Below are 18,293 nucleotides of genomic sequence, written 5' to 3'. Positions count from 1 at the left end.
TTGCAAGAATGAATCCCTGAGCTGACAAGGGAAAAATCTGTCATTCTGCTCCTGAACAAGGCAGTTAACCCTACTGTTCCTAGGCCTTAATTGAAAATAAGAATTTGTTCTTAACTGACTTGCCTAGTTAAATAAAGGTAAAATATATAAAAAGTCCAGATGGGGTCTTCTGTACTTTGACTGAATTTTTTGTCTCTTTATAGTGACCAGAAGCTAAAGAATCGTGTGAAAACGTAGCCATTGTAACATAGTAACCTCAAATTGCGATTTGGGCACCAGTCTTTAAGGTTACAGCCAAGAATCAATCCTGAAACTATAGTTGAATGTTTAGACTGTGATTTCATATTCTTTGTGCCTGAAATATAAAAATAGATACTATTTTAATTATATATAGTAACTAATCAGGGTTGTAAGTTATAATTGTTAAGTTATGGAGTGTGGCACTTGAAAGCAGTTTGCCAAGACCCTACTGGAACAAGTCCAGTGTTTTGCTAGTCAGGCTGATACAACCAGGAAGGAAGCACTGTGACTCACTGGTCTGGAAAGGAGGACGTTTGTTAGTGCAATACTCGCTCCGAATATTTAGCAGAAACATTGATTGGTTCCCTCAAATTATATTATTTTTTTCCGGGGGGGTAGAAAGCTGTTTGGATTTGAAAATCCAACAGTTGTAATGGAAGGAACAATGTCAAAACAGCCTTTCCAGCAGAGGAGGCTGGTGGGAGTAGCTATAGGAGGAGAGGCTCATTGTAATGGCCAGAATGGAATAAATGGAACGGTATCATACACATGGAAACCACATGTTTGACTCTGTTCCATTAATTCCATTCCAGCCATTACAATGAGGCTGTCCTCCTACAGCTCCTCCCACCAGCCTCCACGGGACTTTGAGTTTGGTATTAGCCAGACTAGTGTATTGCAGCTGATGGGTGAGACAATAAAGTGACTCTTTCTCCCCTGTCATCTCTATACCTCTCACATTGTTAAGGGGCCTATGTGACTGAGGCAGCAGTTCAGTATATTTACAGAGGCTCACCAGGCTCAACTTCAGGCCCAAACTGAAGCCAAGAAATGGCTGGCCCTTAATGGTCTTAGTTTGAAGATTGTAGATAGTCCTGAGAAAAAATATATACATGTTTCTTTAGGAGAAAGGGAAAAGAGGAGGTTCAGAGAAGGAACTTGTGATGAGAGAGTGAGAGAGCACCTTTTGGATGGAGGGATAGTTTTAGAGGTGTGTCAAAGTGTGTTGGAGGTTTACTTGCTATCGAGCTAGATCTCCCAGGTCTGAGACGAGACCCTTTTACCTCATGAGGACATCCACCCTGTGAATACCCTTTTGATTTCCCATCATGCCTAGCAGATTGACCCTTTAACCTATGTTCCTCATCTTTGCTCTCTATTATTTCCTTACTACAGAAGGAATGCTGGTCCCGGGGCTGCTTCTCCTTTACATTGGCCTATGCATGTGGCACATGTATCTGTAGCCATTGGCTATTCATGTTCTGTATCCTGTTTGTCCCTCTGCATCATAGAAGCCCTCGGGAGCTCAAAACCAGTAGGCTTATGTCTCTGTCTCATTTGAAACCAAACTCCCTGGATGGACTCTTGATGACAAACAACTTCCCACATTTGTCTATGTTTCTGAGAGCAGCATTCTCGATCGGAAAGCGTGTAGTCGAGTACAGTCGAGTACAGTTGAGTAAAAGTTTGTTTGAGTTGATATCGAGAGACAGTAACATCGTTTGAGTGTGTCTCTGGTTGGAGTGGTGCGGACATTCTGCTGTAGTGCTTCCCCCCCAAAACCAAACCTTTGAAGCTCCAAACTGGGCCATCCCGCCTGTGACTCGGGAATTATCTCCAGCGCTAACTAACTGCTGCACTTCCCCACCAAGCCCTACTTCTCCTGTGTGTCTGCCTCCCTCCCTCCACAGTTATTTATACACCCTCTCCTCTTTAATCAAGCCAGAATAGTGCTGGACTCAACACATGCAAACAATGCACGAACCACCGTGGCATAATTATAACACTAAAATAGTTGACATCAGCTTCCCTTCAAGTCCAGAAAAGCCAGCTCATGCCTCTTCGTTATCACATAAGTTGAAGAGTTCAATCACACAGGGCTTTCGTTTTAGACTATATCAGCTCCTAAATTGATTGTTATTTTCAATAAGGGATTTCAACCTAACACTTACCCTCATATTTCCCTGCTCTACTTTGGGCATGGGGTGTTGAATCTGTTCATTCCTAATCCAAATCGGGCCATGGGTTTTTACATAACGAGCGATATGTAGCAACAATACAATAACGCGGCCTCCCAATTAGGCTTTTCACCGAAAGAGGAGTTAGCTAGCATAGAGCGTTATCCTTCACCATTAGCATTACAACATAGTGTAGTAGGTTACCTGGACTGACTGTACAGAAGTGCGGGTATGGCTGGTAGTATCACACAGAGCCCGGCTCTCATTGTTTCATGTCTGGAGAATGGAAATGAATAGGCCTCGTCTCCACATCAAAGCGCTGCTGCTTGTGCGCCAGGGTTTGTTCACAGTTTAATGAAATTCACTCCAAACAAAAGATATGCTAATGAGGCCCCTCCAAATGAGGCAGGGAGACAGTGAGATAACTCATAGAGATGTGTTTGTTTGACAAATAAGTACCGACGGGCTTTATTTTTGTGTTTTTTCTCTCCCCGCACAAGCGAGCAATAGATGTGTGACTCCTGCCGAGGTTAAATTAGCCTGTAAGCGATTAGGAAACGGTTCAAAAATGGGTTTTAAACTGAGGGGGAGGAGCATCAATCAGAATACATGCTGTCAGTGGTACAGCTCAATGGGTTTTATTATATTCTACTGCTGTCACTCAAAGACTCATAGACCGGGGCCTGTGTTCATAAAGCATCTCACAGTAAGAGTGCTGGTCTATAATTAGCCCCCACCCCTGTCCATAGTCTTATTCTTTATGATCTGAAAAGCTAAACTGATCCTAGATCAGCACTCCAACTGTGAGACACTTTATCAATACAGGTCCAGGTGAAAACACAGAGATGTCCATTGTTAGGTTGTGACTGTGTAGGCTGGGTCGTAAAGCCTCTAGAGTGGACAGTAGAAGCGTCAGGGGTGGGATCTGAACCCAGATCAGGTACAGTATCTATATTACAATGTACAGGAGTGATCCACAGCATAATGGGCGAGCTCTGAACCAGAAGTTGACTCCAATGTTTCTGTGTTGGACTGTGTGTTTATTCCTTTGCCTCCATCTCTTTGTATGGTCTTCATGTCTGTCATATGTGTTGCTGTGTGTCTACAGATAGAATACTGTGATTTGACTGTCTGTTTCTGTTTGCATGCTTGTGTGTGTGTGTCTGGGTGTGTGTGTGGGTGTACGCAGCAGCTGCATTCAAGTATGCGGTTGTCAGATGTCCACAGGAAAGCTCAGCTGTGGAGAGGTATAGTGAGCATCAGTCTGATTGAGGCTTGCGACCTCCAGCCTATGGACGCCAACGGCTTCAGTGACCCCTACGTCAAATTCAGACTGGGCCATCAGAAATACAAGAGCAAGGTACCTACACCAGCCCTCACGTACTGGACCTTCCAACCCATTTCCTAGCCAATTGTTACTTTAGCATTACAATACATGACCAAACGTATGTGGACACCTGCTCGTCGAACATCTCATTCCAAAATCATGGGCATTAATATGGAGTTGATCCCCCTTTGCTGCTATAACAGCCTCCACTCTTCTGGGAAGGCTTTCCACTAGATGCTGGAACATTGCTGCGGGGACTTGCTTCCATTCAGCCACAAGAACATTAGTGAGGTCGGGCACTGATGTTGGGCGATTAGGCCTAGCTCGCAGTGGGCGTTCCAATTCATCCCAACCCCGATGGGGTTGAGGTCAGGGCTCAGTGCAGGCCAGTCAAGTTCTTCCACACTGATCTCGACAAACCATTTCTGTATGGACCTCGCTTTGTGCACGGGGGAATTGTCATGCTGAAACAGGAAAGGGCCTTCCCCAAATTGTTGCCACAAAGTTGGAAGCACAGAATCATCTAGAATGTCATTGTATGCTGTAGCGTTAAGATTTCCCTACACTGGAACGAAGGGGCCTAGCCCGAACCATGAAAAACAGCTCGAGACCATTATTCCTCCTCTACCAAACTTTAGTTGGCACTATGCATTGAGGCAGGTAGCGTTCTCCTGGCATCTGCTAAACCCAGATTCGTCCGTCAGACTGCCAGATGGTGAAGCGTGATTCATCACTCCAGGAAACCCATGTCATGAAGCTCCTGACGAACAGTTATTGTGCTGACGTTGCTTCCAGAGGCAGTTTGGAACTCGGTAGTAAGTGTTGCAACCGAGGACAGATGATTTTTACACGCTACGCAAACACAGTCATGGGTGGTACTGGGGTGGTAAATTCATTCAAAAGGCATCCTGGGAAATATGCAAATACGGTTTTACACCCTACAGTGTTAAAACAACACCCCAAAACAAGTTACTGTAACACCACGTGTTAATTCCCTAACACTGAGAAAGTGTAACAGCACCAGCTATAATAAAGTGTTCATTTACATCAGAATTTGCAACACCCATGGTGTTAGGGACCCAACACTCTTGGTTGTGTTAGTTTATTAACACTATTTGTGATGGTCACATATCATTTCTAAGAAAGTGTTACATTTAAAACCTGTGGGTGTTAAAATTCCGATTGCAAATTTGCTGCGCACATATCCCTCTTTTTGTGTGCTCCACTCGGCAGACGATACCCAAGACTTTGAACCCCCAGTGGAGAGAGCAGTTTGACTTCCATCTGTATGAGGAGCAGGGGGGCTTCATCGACATCACCGTCTGGGACAAAGACGCAGGCAAGAAGGACGACTTCATGGGCAGGTGGGCCTCTCCCATGCACACACACACACTTTCTTTTGTTCATTTTTCAACAACACCAATAGTCTCCCTCCTGTCTTTGTTAGAATGCTCTATTCCCTCTTGGGCCGAGGGTGACACTGCTTTTGAGTTCGCTAAACCGTTAGCCCGACTCACGTTCGCTACATGTGCGTGTGTGCGCGAACGTGTGTTTGACAAGTCCCCACTAAGACAGGAGACTAATAGCTAGGAGAGGAGATTGGAGGAGCTCGTTTTGCATTTCTCCATACCTCTTCCTGGAGAGCTAGTGTCCACTGGTCCTTGCTTGTAATTGACTATTTCCCCCTCCTTAAATACCCATCTGGTTGAGTCATGTTCCAGGCCCACTGATGTCCACGTCACCCCTCTGTCCAGGACCTACTGACAGATTCATTAACACACGCACGCACACACATTGAGCAACAGTGTGCCTGCCAGCTTCCCATTGCACCACTGACTCACTGGAAAACTAAAAAAATCTCCCCTGTCTCAGCCTCTCTCTCTCAACCTCTCTCTCTCTCTCTCAACCTCACTCTCTCTCTCTCAACCTCTCTCTCGCTCTCTTTCTCTCTCTCAACCTCTCTTTCTCTCTCTCTCTCTCTCTCTCTCAACCTCTCTCTCTCTCTGTCTCGCTCGGTCTCTCTCTCTCTCTCTCTCTGTCTCTCTCTGTCTCTCTCTCTCCCGGTCTCTTGGTGAATTGGACTGAACAAAGCAACCCTGTGCCATAACCATGCAACATATTTACAAATGACTGGCAGACTACAGTAAAAGCACAGTGATTATTGAGACCTGTCGACTCGCTCTTTCTCTTCCCCACTTTCTCCTGCTTTCACCCACTTGTCTCACTCTTTCTCACTATCATCCCCACCCTATTCCTCTCAATGTCAGAGTCTATATATCGGTATATCTGTAATTAAAACGTGTGTGTGTTTCAGGTGTTTGATTGACCTGTCGCCGCTGAGTAAAGAGCACACTCATAAGTTGGACGTACCGCTGGAGGAGGGCGAGGGCATGCTGGTGCTGCTGGTCACACTCACGGGGGCTGCAGCAGTGTCCATCTCGGACCTGTCGGTCAATATTCTGGATGACCCACACGAGAGACACCAGATACTACAGAGATATGTGAGCTTGTGTGTGTGTGCGTGTGTCAGTAGGTGACCTTCATGGAAGAGGCCTAAGTGACAAGACTCAGGCTCTAGGTCTCTCCTGCTCCCTCGTGTGAAGACATCAAGCAACAACACTTTGTCACAACTTGTTTTCATTGGATCACATTTCCATCCAGGGCGTCATATTGATGCACCTGTCCAGTGTATGTAACAGTAAAAACACATTTCAATACACCTATTTATTTTATCTTTATTTAACTAGGCAAGTCAGTTAAGAACAAATTCTTATTTACAATGACAGCCTAGGAACAGTGGGTTAACTGCCTTGTTCAGGGGCACAACGACAGATTTGTTTACCTTGTCAGCTCGGGCATTTGATCTAGCAACTTTTTGGTTACTGGCCCAACGCTCCAACCACTAGGCTACCTGCCGCCCCCAGTGTATGTAACAATAGAAACACATTTGTGGCTACCACTGGGATTGAACACGCAACCCTTGGAGCCGGGGGTCGCGGCTGACGCCCATCCGCCATCCCCATCCATAACACCCTAGCAAGCTGCAAGCCTACTTAATGGGAATGGCGCTCACCGTTGCCCCTAGTGGCTGGTTTTGAAGGCATCCCCCGATGTCCTGGCGACCTGAACGAATGTCAAATATCGCCTTGGATCTCGAGTGACCTGGCTGGGCTTTGACCTGGTAACTACCGCTGAAAGAGGGGAGGGGACCGTAGATGAGAGGATGGGGTACAGAGAAGAGAAAGAAAAGAGGGGGTTGAGAGGTTAAGAGAGAAGACCTACTCTGACAGGTTCTATTGAAACTGAAGCTGCCGTGAATCCCTCCCCTCTCTCCATTAGCGTGTGTTTTTATACCATAATGTGAGTGGGTGTGAATATGTTTATTTTTGAATATTTAAAAGGATCTGTGGTGTCTGCTAGTGTGTTACTGTTTGTATGCCTGTGTGTCCGCGTCTGTGTGTGTGTGCCTGTTAGCTGAAAAAGGCTTGGTGTCTCTCTGAGGAGTCCTAGGCCCCCTGTGTTCCTGAGGCCCTCCACACAGCACAATACACTCCGCCTGTGCCTTTGTCTTAGCGCTGTTAACCCTTCACTTGCTGTCACTCTCAGCCATCGGCCCAGCACAAAGACACGCATGCACACGCTCTCGCGCACACACACACACAACCTGGGCACTGCAGCTCACGCATTGACAGCCCTGACAGGGGACACTCGTCACATATCAACAGTATGTTGTCTGATGGCAGTTGCGTAACACGCTGATAATGCAGATTGAGGCCTGGAGGAGTCTCAGCATACGTCCCAGAGCTGTGCCGTGCTCCTTCATTAAGACAGGAAATGCTCATTCCTCTATCACGCTGTGTGTGTGTTTTGTTTCTCTGTAGTTGCACCATATTCTAGCAACCTACTTCATTTGTTTGTATGTGGGAATTTGATTCTGTGTGTGTGTGTGTATGTGTGTGTGTGTGTGTGTGTGTGTGTGTGTGTGTGTGTGTGTGTGTGTGTGTGTGTGTGTGTGTGTGTGTGTGTGTGTGTGTGTGTGTGTGTTTGTGTGTAAACTGTGCTCTAATTTAAGTTTAGAGTCCTGCTGGGTTGTGTGTTTGATCTGGGTGAGCTCCAGTGGAGAGCGCTCCACAGGCCAACCACGGACGCGTGACCTACATACCACGCTAGCACCTCATTGGCTGGCCACGAGAGCACTCCCCACGCTGCAGTGGCGTCCCATGCTCAGAGGGGGGAGCTCTAGGACCGAGACAGGCGGCGGACGCGAATCTCTTCCTAAACACACTTAGAGCAAGGGCGGGGAGGGGAATGTGTGGGTGTGGGTGTGTAATAGGGAGCGAGAGGTAAGGGGTAAGGGTTGCGCTGGAAGGGGTAGGCGTGCAAAATGAAAAGAAAAAGCTATTTCACCTTTCACAACTGCCGCCCCCCTTTTTCTGTTCTGTAAAGGAGAGACATTTCCCCCCCCCCATCTTCTCTCCTTCGTTTTCTCGCTCGCTCTTGGTCTCTCTGTGCCGGCTATGCTCTCTGTCTCCCACCGACGACCACACTGGCAAGCCGACTAGCAGCAAGTGGAGGATGGAGGGATGGGGGGGGGGTGAGTCGGTGGGGGAGAGTGTGGTATGGTTTGGTTTGAAGAGGACTGCCGTCATTAGCTTATTCCTCTTCCCCTGACTGATGCCCTTTCAATGAGAGAATTTAATAAAGATGTACCTTATCAAGGCAGACCGATAACAGCAAGTGTCGCTACTAATGCTGTACAATACTCTCCAAAGCAGATTCGTCTGAATGTGTGTGTGTGTGTGTGTGTCTCGGGTGTGTGTGTGCATGTGTTCGTGAATATGTGTATGCGTAAGGAGGTGTGTGTGAAGCATTGCTCAGGCGAATGTCTTCCCTCATATCATCAGTATGGAATCAGCTGTCTAGCAGACGGCCGTACAAAGCACCCGCTAGTGCTAATCACTGCAACCTCCCTAACACACCAGCTAACCTGCGCCCTCACCCCCCATCAACTAACCAATAAACGACTTACGGAAGGGGGTTGTCGGTGGGAGTTACAAGTGCCATGCATTGTCATCGTCATAGCGCCTGGGCTTTGAAGCACATATGCTGGCTCCTTAAAAACGTATAGGTGAGGAACAAACGCAATTAAATCCTTCCTCCGTCCCCGGCTTCTCACCACCGGCCCGGCCCGGCATCATTAACGCACCGCTGACGTATCAGATGACTTTCAGCTTTCATCTGGCTGCTAGAGGAGAGGAGAGGAGGGAGGGGCACAGGGCCGGGCTATTGAACCTCCCCACTCTCCGCCCCCACCGTCCACGTTAAGTCCCTGGTTTTAATAGCATGTGGGGACAGGATGTAGACGTGAGCCCGTTAGCTCTCCGAGGTAAGCGTGTATCGCAGGCGTTTCCCCTTCCCTAATCTGCCGCCATTGAAGACAACTGATAATGCACACCTGAGAGTGGGTTCTGGAGATGTTGGGCTTCTCACAGACCATTTTCCCCATCCTATATGTCTCTATTATACTCTGGGCCTAGGATTTCATAACCATTCGTATGTTTTGATGAACAGTGGAGGGACATGGGTGGGCTTGTAGATGTTAGGTGTGGTATTTCCCCCATGTAATAGTGTTTGGCTCGTATTGTGTCTATTGTGCCCGGTACTGCCCAATGGACTGACAGACTGCTGTCTCTCTAGCTGTTCTACCACGATGAGAAACGTGGAGAGTTTACTGTAGGACGCTGTGTATGCAGTGCATGTGTTGGTTACATTCAATTCATTGTATCTGTATCTTGATAGTGTATCTGTATGGTAATAGTGTATAGGTATCTTGATAGTGTATAGGTATCTTGATAGTGTATAGGTATCTTGATAGTGTATCTGTATGGTAATAGTGTATAGGTATCTTGATAGTGTATAGGTACCTTGATAGTGTATATGTACCTTGATAGTGTATATGTATGTTGATAGATACATATACACTATCAAGATACAGATACACTATCAAGATACATATACACTATCAAGATACAGATACCCTATAAACATACAGAAACACTATCACAATACAGATACACTATCAATATACCCTAACCAAGATACAGGTACACTATCAAGATACAGATACACTATCAAGATACAGATACACTATCAATATACATATACCCTATCAACATACAGATACACTATCAAGACACAGATACACTATCAAGACACAGATACCTTGTCAACATACAGATACACTATCAACATACAGATACGCTATCAAGATATAGATACACTATCAAGATCAATAGTCACTTTACAGTGTATCTGTTTCTTCATAGTGTATCTGTATCAGATACAGCCCAGGATCGAACCAGGATCTGTAGTGACGCCTCTATCACTGAGATGCAGTGCCTTATACCGCTGTGCCCCTCGGAGGCCAACATACAGATACACTATGAAGAAACAGATACACTATCAACATACAGATACGCTATCAAGACACATATACACTATCAAGATACAGATACACTATATATTTATAGATACACTATCAAGATAAATATACACTAGCAATTCAGATACACTGTCACAATATAGGTACACTATCAAGATATAGGTACACTATCAAGCCACAGATACACTATCAAGATACAGATACCTTGTCAACATACAGATACGCTATCAAGATACAGATACACTATCAAGATACAGATATGTTGGCTCCCGAGTGACGCAGCTGTCTAAGGCACTGCAGCTCAGTGCTAGAGGCGTCAGTACAGATCCTGGTTCGATTCTGGGCTGTATCTGATACAGATACAATATGAAGAAACAGATACACTATCAATATACAGATACAACAGGAAAGGACATTGTGAAGATGCTGGAGGAAACAGGTACAAAAGTATCTATATCCACAGTAAAACGAGTCCTATATCGACATAACCTGAAAGGTCGCTCAGCAAGGAAGAAGCCACTGCTCTAAAACCGCCATAAAAAAAGTTGGTTTGCGACTGCACATGGGGACAAAGATCGTACTTTTTGGAGAAATGTCCTCTGGTCTAATGAAAGAAAAATAGAACTGTTTGGCCATAATGACCATTGTTATGTTTGGAGGAAAAAGGGGGAGGCTTGCTTGTGAAGAACACCATCCCAACCGTGAAGCACGGGGGTGGCAGCATCATGTTGTGGGGGTGCTTTGCTGCAGGAGGGAATGGTGCACTTCACAAAATCGATGGCGTCATGAGGGAGGAAAATTATGTGGATATATTGAAGCAACATCAAGACATCAGTCAGGAAGTTAAAACTTGGTCGCAAATGGGTCCTCCAAATGGACAATGACCCTAAGCATACTTCCAAAGTTGTGGCAAAATGGCTTAAGAACAACAAAGTCAAGGTATTGGAGTGGCCATCACAAGCCCTGACCTCAATCCTCTTGAATATTTGGAGAGAACTGAAATAGCATGTGCGAGCAAGGAGGCCAACAAACCTGACTCAGTTACACCAGCTCTGTCAGGAGGAATGGGCCAAAATTCACCCAACTTATTGTGGGAAGCTTGTGGAAGGCTACCCGAAATGTTTTACCCAAGTTAAACAATTTAAAGGCAATGCTACCAAATACTAATTGAGTGTATGTAAACTTCTGGCCCACTGGAAATGTGATGGAAGAAATAAAAGCTGAAATTAATCATTCTGTTACGTCCGTCGTTAGTGGTAGAATGACCGGACCAAGGTGCAGCGTAGTAGGCGTATATTAAATTTTATTTAAAATGACACAAAAAAACTAAAATACAAACGAACGTAAAGCTTCGGAGTGCAGCACATGCAACAAACAAAGACAAGATCCCACAACTGAAGGTGGGAAAAAGGGCTGCCTAAGTATGATCCCCAATCAGAGACAACGATAGACAGCTGCCTCTGATTGGGAACCCTACCCGGCCAACAAAGAAATATACAAACTAGAATGCCCACCCAAATCACACCCTGACCTAACCGAATAGAGAAATAAAAAGGCTCTCTAAGGTCAGGGTGTGACACATTCTCTCTACTATTAATCTGGCATTTCACATTCTTCAAATAAAGTGGTGATCCTAACTGACCAAAGACAGGGAATTTTTATAATGATTAAATGTCAAGAATTGTGAAAAACTGAGTTTAAATGTACTTGGAAGTGTATGTAAACTTCCGACTTCAACTGCATATGTATGTATAGTGTATAGTGTATGTGTGTATAGTGTATCTATAGCTTTATTGTGTATATGTATCTTGGTAGTGTATCTGTATCTTGGTAGTGTATCTTGGTAGTGTATCTGTATCTTGGTAGTGTATTTGTATCTTGGTAGTGTATCTGTATGGTGATAGTGTATCTATATCTTAGTAGTGTATCTGTATCTTGGTAGTGTATTTGTATCTTGGTAGTGTATCTGTATCTTGGTAGTGTATCTGTATGGTGATAGTGTATCTGTATCTTGGTAGTGTATTTGTATCTTGGTAGTGTATCTGTATCTTGGTAGTGTATCTGTATCTTGGTAGTGTATCTGTATCTTGGTAGTGTATCTGTATCTTGGTAGTGTATCTTTATCTTGGTAGTGTATCTGTATCTTGGTACTGTATTTGTATCTTGGTAGTGTATTTGTATCTTGGTAGTGTATCTGTATGGTGATAGTGTATCTGTATCTTGGTAGTGTATTTGTATCTTGGTAGTGTATCTGTATCTTGGTAGTGTATCTGTATCTTGGTAGTGTATCTGTATCTTGGTAGTGTATCTGTATCTTGGTAGTGTATCTCTATCTTGGTAGTGTATCTGTATCTTGGTAGTGTATTTGTATCTTGGTAGTGTATTTGTATCTTGGTAGTGTATCTGTATCTTGGTAGTGTATTTGTATCTTGGTAGTGTATTTGTATCTTGGTAGTGTATCTGTATCTTGGTAGTGTATCTGTATCTTGGTAGTGTATCTGTATCTTGGTAGTGTATCTGTATCTTGGTAGTGTATTTGTATCTTGGTAGTGTATTTGTATCTTGGTAGTGTATCTGTATCTTGGTAGTGTATCTGTATCTTGGTAGTGTATCTGTATCTTGGTAGTGTATCTGTATCTTGGTAGTGTATTTGTATCTTGGTAGTGTATTTGTATCTTGGTAGTGTATCTGTATCTTGGTAGTGTATCTGTATCTTGGTAGTGTATTTGTATCTTGGTAGTGTATCTGTATCTTGGTAGTGTATCTGTATCTTGGTAGTGTATTTGTATCTTGGTAGTGTATCTGTATCTTGGTAGTGTATCTATATCTTGGTAGTGTATTTGTATCTTGGTAGTGTATCTGTATCTTGGTAGTGTATCTGTATCTTGGTAGTGTATCTGTATCTTGGTAGTGTAGCTGTATCTTGGTAGTGTATCTGTATCTTGGTAGTGTATTTGTATCTTGGTAGTGTATTTGTATCTTGGTAGTGTATCTGTATCTTGGTAGTGTATTTGTATCTTGGTAGTGTATTTGTATCTTGGTAGTGTATCTGTATCTTGGTAGTGTATCTGTATCTTGGTAGTGTATCTGTATCTTGGTAGTGTATCTGTATCTTGGTAGTGTATCTGTGCAAAAATTACATTCTGTGTATGTCTTTTCTTTAGCCTTAAGTCTTGATCGACCAGTGTTCAGATGTTAACATGGTGGCCACTACTTCCCCCCTCTTCCAAGCCCAGTGATGGTGCTCTGTAGTGTGTTGGGTATGTCAGCTCTATTAACGTGAGGCGAGAAGAGGGAGCGGGCAGGACTTATGCATACTAATGGGGGAGGAGGAACTGGACTAATGGGTTTAATGGGCCTGGGGGTACACACACTGACCTCTCCTCAAGTGGTGCCACTCCACTCTACTCCACTCCTGCAGCCCCTACACCCCCATAACTCACCCTCAACACGCACATAGCAGCGAGGGGGCAACTAGGAGGAGAGGAAGGGGGTAGAGAGAACTGCGGAGAGAGGCGGAAGCTGTTAGCATTCCATTTTTATTATGACATTTCACAGTCATCCGATTTAATGTCCCCTGACCGGATTGTCCGTCCTGCAGACGGTGGGGATGAAATGTTATTTGGAGCGTTGATAAAAGGTGAGGATCCTCCGAGATGACAGCGAGTCATAAGGCCCGGCGCGTTGACATTCATTTTCACCACAACAGAGATGGAATAAGACGTCACGGTGACAAGCTGTCAGTCAAGCCGGGGCCCCGCCATATTACCATCCCCTCCTCCCCCTTACTCACCCTCGCCACATGCTACCACCCCTCCTCTACCCCACCTCCCCAGCCAATCCCTGCTGGCGGGTAGGAGGTTGAGGGGGGGGGGGGTGGATGGGGGGTGGATCCTCTTCAGTAATGGGGCTAGGCTGAACCCAGATATAGAGAGAGAGAGCCTCGTCAGCTTGGTAGCTGGGAGGATGGAGGGTGAGAAAATATATTCTACAGCCTTTCATTAAAAAAATAAAGAGGCCTCATCTCCTGAGCTTTTCAATCTATCTGCCTGTCTATTGAGTGGGCCTGAAAAGGCAGCCACGCAAATCAGAAATTCCTCTGCTATGGAAATGTTCCGGCTTCACAAATCAGCCATGTTTTTTTTTTCTTTCTCTCTCTCTTTTAGGCCATCCCCAATAATCACAAATAACAAGCTGTCATATCTTCAGAGAAATCATGTATTAAACTTATGTGGAAAGGTTTTTTTTTTCTCCCTCTCCTTCCTCTCCTCTCATCTTTTTTCGAAGGCTTTTCAACAATAATATCGCTGGAAACAGGCAGAGGCTGATAGAGTTTATAATAAATTAAGTCTGTAGCCTGGCCCTGACTCGAAAATGTAAATTATAATTACTCCTCTGGGTATGTAAGGGGTTATTGCCAGAGAGAGAAATAAATTGAAGTGAAGTGCGTTTTCACTGCTTTTAAGACACGCCAGCATGTCTCTCAGTACGGCCTCAGTGCATGTCTTTGTGTGTGTGTGTGTGTGTGTGTCAGTTTGTGTGTGTTTGTGCGAATGCTTATGCCGTGACACACACACATTGACCTCCTCAGCTCTCTGCTTTATCTGTGCTGCCTGCCTGTCTGACCTGTGTGAAGTGACAATGATACTGGTGCTAACATGGAGATATGTGTTTTCATTGAGTGTGGAAAAGGTCACAGAGAGAGTGGAGGTGTTTTTCTCTGTCTGCCTGTGTGTGTGTGTGTGTGTGTGTGTGTGTGTGTGTGTGTGTGTGTGTGTGTGTGTGTGTGTGTGTGTGTGTGTGTGTGTGTGTGTGTGTGTGTGGGTGTGTGTGGGTGTGTGTGTGTGTGTGTGTACCAGTATGGCCAGTAAATAAGTGATGGTGCCCAGTAACTATCACATCACTGCCTGAGTACCAGTCATGCCTCAGTGGGAGTGACTGAGCTCTGCAATATCTCTATTATCAGTAAAAGGTGTGTTTCTCTCTCGCTCTTTCTCTTGCTCTTTCGTTCGCTCTGTATCTCGCTCTGTTCACACAAAATAGAGAAGGTAATGATATTATTCTGACACGTGTGTGTCAAAATAAATGTAAAAAGAGACAGAGAGGGGGGGGAAACGTTGACTACCTTGACAATAAAAGGACATTTTGCCGGTTCGACTCCACTTGACGTGACCGTTTGAATGTCCGTGGTGAATTGCTGAACTCAAAAAGGGTTACCCTAAGCTTAATGTACTCAGTGTGCTCTTCGCCCCTGACCTCTGACCTCTATCCTGCAGAGTGTGCTGAGGTCGTTCCACAACCTGAAGGATGTGGGTATGGTCCAGGTGAAGGTCATCAGAGCAGAGAGGCTGATGGCGGCAGACGTCACAGGTAAGTCGACTGAAACTCCTTCAATTGACGTGAAGACCGTCTTCTCCGCCATCAAGAGCGAAGCGTTTTAGTAAATCTGTCGCTTAAAAACTCACCTGCTTGTCTTGTTAGTTTCTACCAAATTGAACCGTCCCATGCCAAGTGTATAAAACATCAATCCATCGATGTAGTTGTAATTGACGATGGCCAACAAGAACCCATCGAGACAGTATCTAGACTAAAGAACAACTTATTTCTTTTGGATTTAATTCATATAGGGGAGAGGCTTCATTTAAACCACCAAGTCTCCAAAATATTTCTCTCACATCCTAGTTTCCCCATTAATTTATACTTTTAATGAGGTCTACAGTGGACAGGCCTACTTTACTGTTTGGCAGTGTGTGTGTTATCTAGTGGAAGCGAAGTGGGAGTGAGTTAGCTTGGCCTTATTCAGGGGAGAGGACCCACACACATTAGCAGCTAGAGCCACGCTCCTCCGTTTCCTTGTTGGAGATAGCGAAGCGGCAGTAACAAGGGCTAATGGCTCTGCCTTTTGTTTTTCTACCAGAGAAACAAATGGAAATCCCTCCGCTATGTGCTGCTGACCTCAATACAGAACTCATATCTCAGTCTGGGTCCTACTGTGGCTATTCTACAGTTAAGTATTCAGCCACTCTCAGCCCGGAACTTCTGCAGAAATGTGTTTCTTGTGTAATGATGGACAAATATGGCCTACGATAGGGAAGTGCGTAGGATAGCCACCAAACCGTTTAGTTCAACAGAGGTGCAATGCCTCAAATGAGTGAAGTTGTGTGTCCTCCTTTCATGCATTGTACTCCGGTGGTGTTGTCAGCGTGAGCATTTGTGGACAGCTAGGCACTGTCAAGTATCACCATTTTGAGCCCCTCTCTCTCTCTCTCTCTCTCTCTCTCTCTCTCTGTTAGGTTGTCCTCTCCACCCTTAATTTCACAATATCACTCCTATCCAGATGGTACATACCCTCCACTAATCCCACCCTCACAGAGGGTTCAGCTGATCGACCACCCCATTTCTCAGATGGTTTGCTCCATCCTCTAGCCCCACCCCCTCAGATGGTCAGGTCCACCACGCTGACCTGCTAACCTTGCCCGGCTGTTCCAGTGTGTGTTTGTTTTTGTGTGTGCGTGCGTGTGGCGTTCCCAAGGGAATGAGAGGGGAAGAGAGAGAGAGAGACCATGAGAGAGAGAGACCATGAGAGAGAGAGTCCATGAGAACGAGAGGGAGAGAGAAACAATGAGAGAGATAGTCCTTGAGAATGAGAGCGAGAGAGAGACCATAAGTGAGAGAGATACCATGTGTGAGAGAGAGACCATGTGTGAGAGAGAGACCATGTGTGAGAGAGAGACCATGTGTGAGAGAGAGACCATGAGAGAGAGAGACCATGTGTGAGAGAGACCATGTGTGAGAGAGAGAGAGAGAAACCATGAGTGAGAGAGAGACCATGAGTGAGAGATACCATGAGAGAGAGAGACCCCGAGAGAGAGGCCATGAGAGAGAGAGAGAGAGACCATAAGAGAGACCACGAGAGAGAGACCATGAGAGCGAGATTGAGAGAGAGAGAGAGAGAGAGAACATGAGAGAGAGAGAGAGAGAGAGAGACCAAGAGAGAGCGAGAGACCACGAGAGAGAGAGAGAGATAGAGAGAGAGAGAGAGAGAGAGAGAGAGAGAGAGAGTCCGAGACCATGAGTGAGAGAGACAGTGAGAGGCAGATTTTTTCCATTTCACTCCCACTCTCTCAATTAAATTATATTTAAGGGGCTTTATTGGCATGGGAAACATATGTTAACATTGCCAAAGCAAGTGAGATAGATCATAAACAAAAGTGAAATAAGCAATACAAAATTAGCATTACACTCAGAAAAGTTCCAAAAGAATAAAGTCATTTCAAATGTCATATTATGTCTATATATAGTGATGTGCAAATAGTTCAACTACAAAAGGGGAAATAAATAAACATAAATATAGGTTGTATTTACAATGGTGTTTGTTCTTCACTGGTTGCCCTTTTCTTGTGGCAGCAAGTCACAAATCTTGCTGCTGTGATGCAACATTGTGGTATTTCACCCAATAGATATGGGAGTTTATCAAAATTGGATTTGTTTTCGAATTCTTTGTGGGTCTGTGTAATATGAGGGAAATATGTGTCTCTAATATGGTCAAAGATTTGGCAGGAAGTTAGGAAGTGCATCTCAGTTTCCACCACAGCCCGTCTTCTCTTGAGAGCCAGGTCTGCTCACGGAGTCTGTACATGGCCAAAGATTTCCTTAATTTTTGGTCAGTCACAGTGGTCAGGTATTCTGCCACTGTGTACTCTCTGTTTAGGGCCAAATAGCATCCTAGTTTGCTAAAAAAAAAAATGTAATTCTTTCCAATGTGTCAAGTAATTCTCTTTTTGTTTTCTCATGATTTGGTTGGGTATAATTGTGTTGTTGTCCTGGGGCTCTGTGGGGTCTGTTTGTGTTTGTGAACAGAGCCCCAGGACCAGCTTGTTTAGGGGACTCTTCTCCAGGTTCATCTCTCTGTAGGTGATGGCTTTGTTATGGAAGGTTTGGGAATCGCTTCCTTTTAGGTGGTTGTAGAATTTAACGTCTCTTTTCTGGAATTTGATAATTAGTGGTTATCGGCCAAATTCTGCTCTGCATGCATTATTTGGTGTTTTACGTTGTACACAGAGGAGATTCAATTTGGTGTTCGTCCTATTTTGTGAATTCTTGGTTGGTGAGCGGACCCCAGACCTCACAACCATAAAGGGCAATGGGTTCTATAACTGATTCAAGTATTTTTAACCAGATCCTGATTGGTATGTCAAATTTTATGTTCCTTTTGATGGTATAGAAGGCCCTTCTTTCCTTCTCTCTCTCTCTCTCTCTCTCTCTCTCTCTCTCTCTCTCTCTCTCTCTCTCTCTCTCTCTCTCTCTCTCTCTCTCTCTCTCTCTC

The 18,293-nt window shown here is 44.8% G+C and overlaps 1 protein-coding gene across 1 annotated transcript in view; it reads left to right on the top strand.

Moving 5' to 3' along the window:
* mctp1a (multiple C2 domains, transmembrane 1a) overlaps nt 1-18,293 on the top strand; it is a 102,543-nt gene that overhangs the window by 24,394 nt on the left and 59,856 nt on the right. Inside the window, exons 7-10 of the mRNA XM_039013888.1 lie at nt 3,391-3,558; nt 4,759-4,889; nt 5,840-6,026; nt 15,244-15,337. Of these exons, the coding sequence (XP_038869816.1) occupies nt 3,391-3,558; nt 4,759-4,889; nt 5,840-6,026; nt 15,244-15,337 (580 nt within the window). The remainder of the gene's footprint in view (nt 1-3,390; nt 3,559-4,758; nt 4,890-5,839; nt 6,027-15,243; nt 15,338-18,293) is intronic.

Source organism: Salvelinus namaycush, chromosome 18 (genome assembly GCF_016432855.1).
Source record: "Salvelinus namaycush isolate Seneca chromosome 18, SaNama_1.0, whole genome shotgun sequence".
NCBI classification, from domain to species: Eukaryota; Metazoa; Chordata; class Actinopteri; order Salmoniformes; family Salmonidae; genus Salvelinus; species Salvelinus namaycush.
The sequence above is the reverse complement of the archived record's forward strand: the minus strand, read 5'-3'. Positions and strand labels throughout refer to the sequence as shown.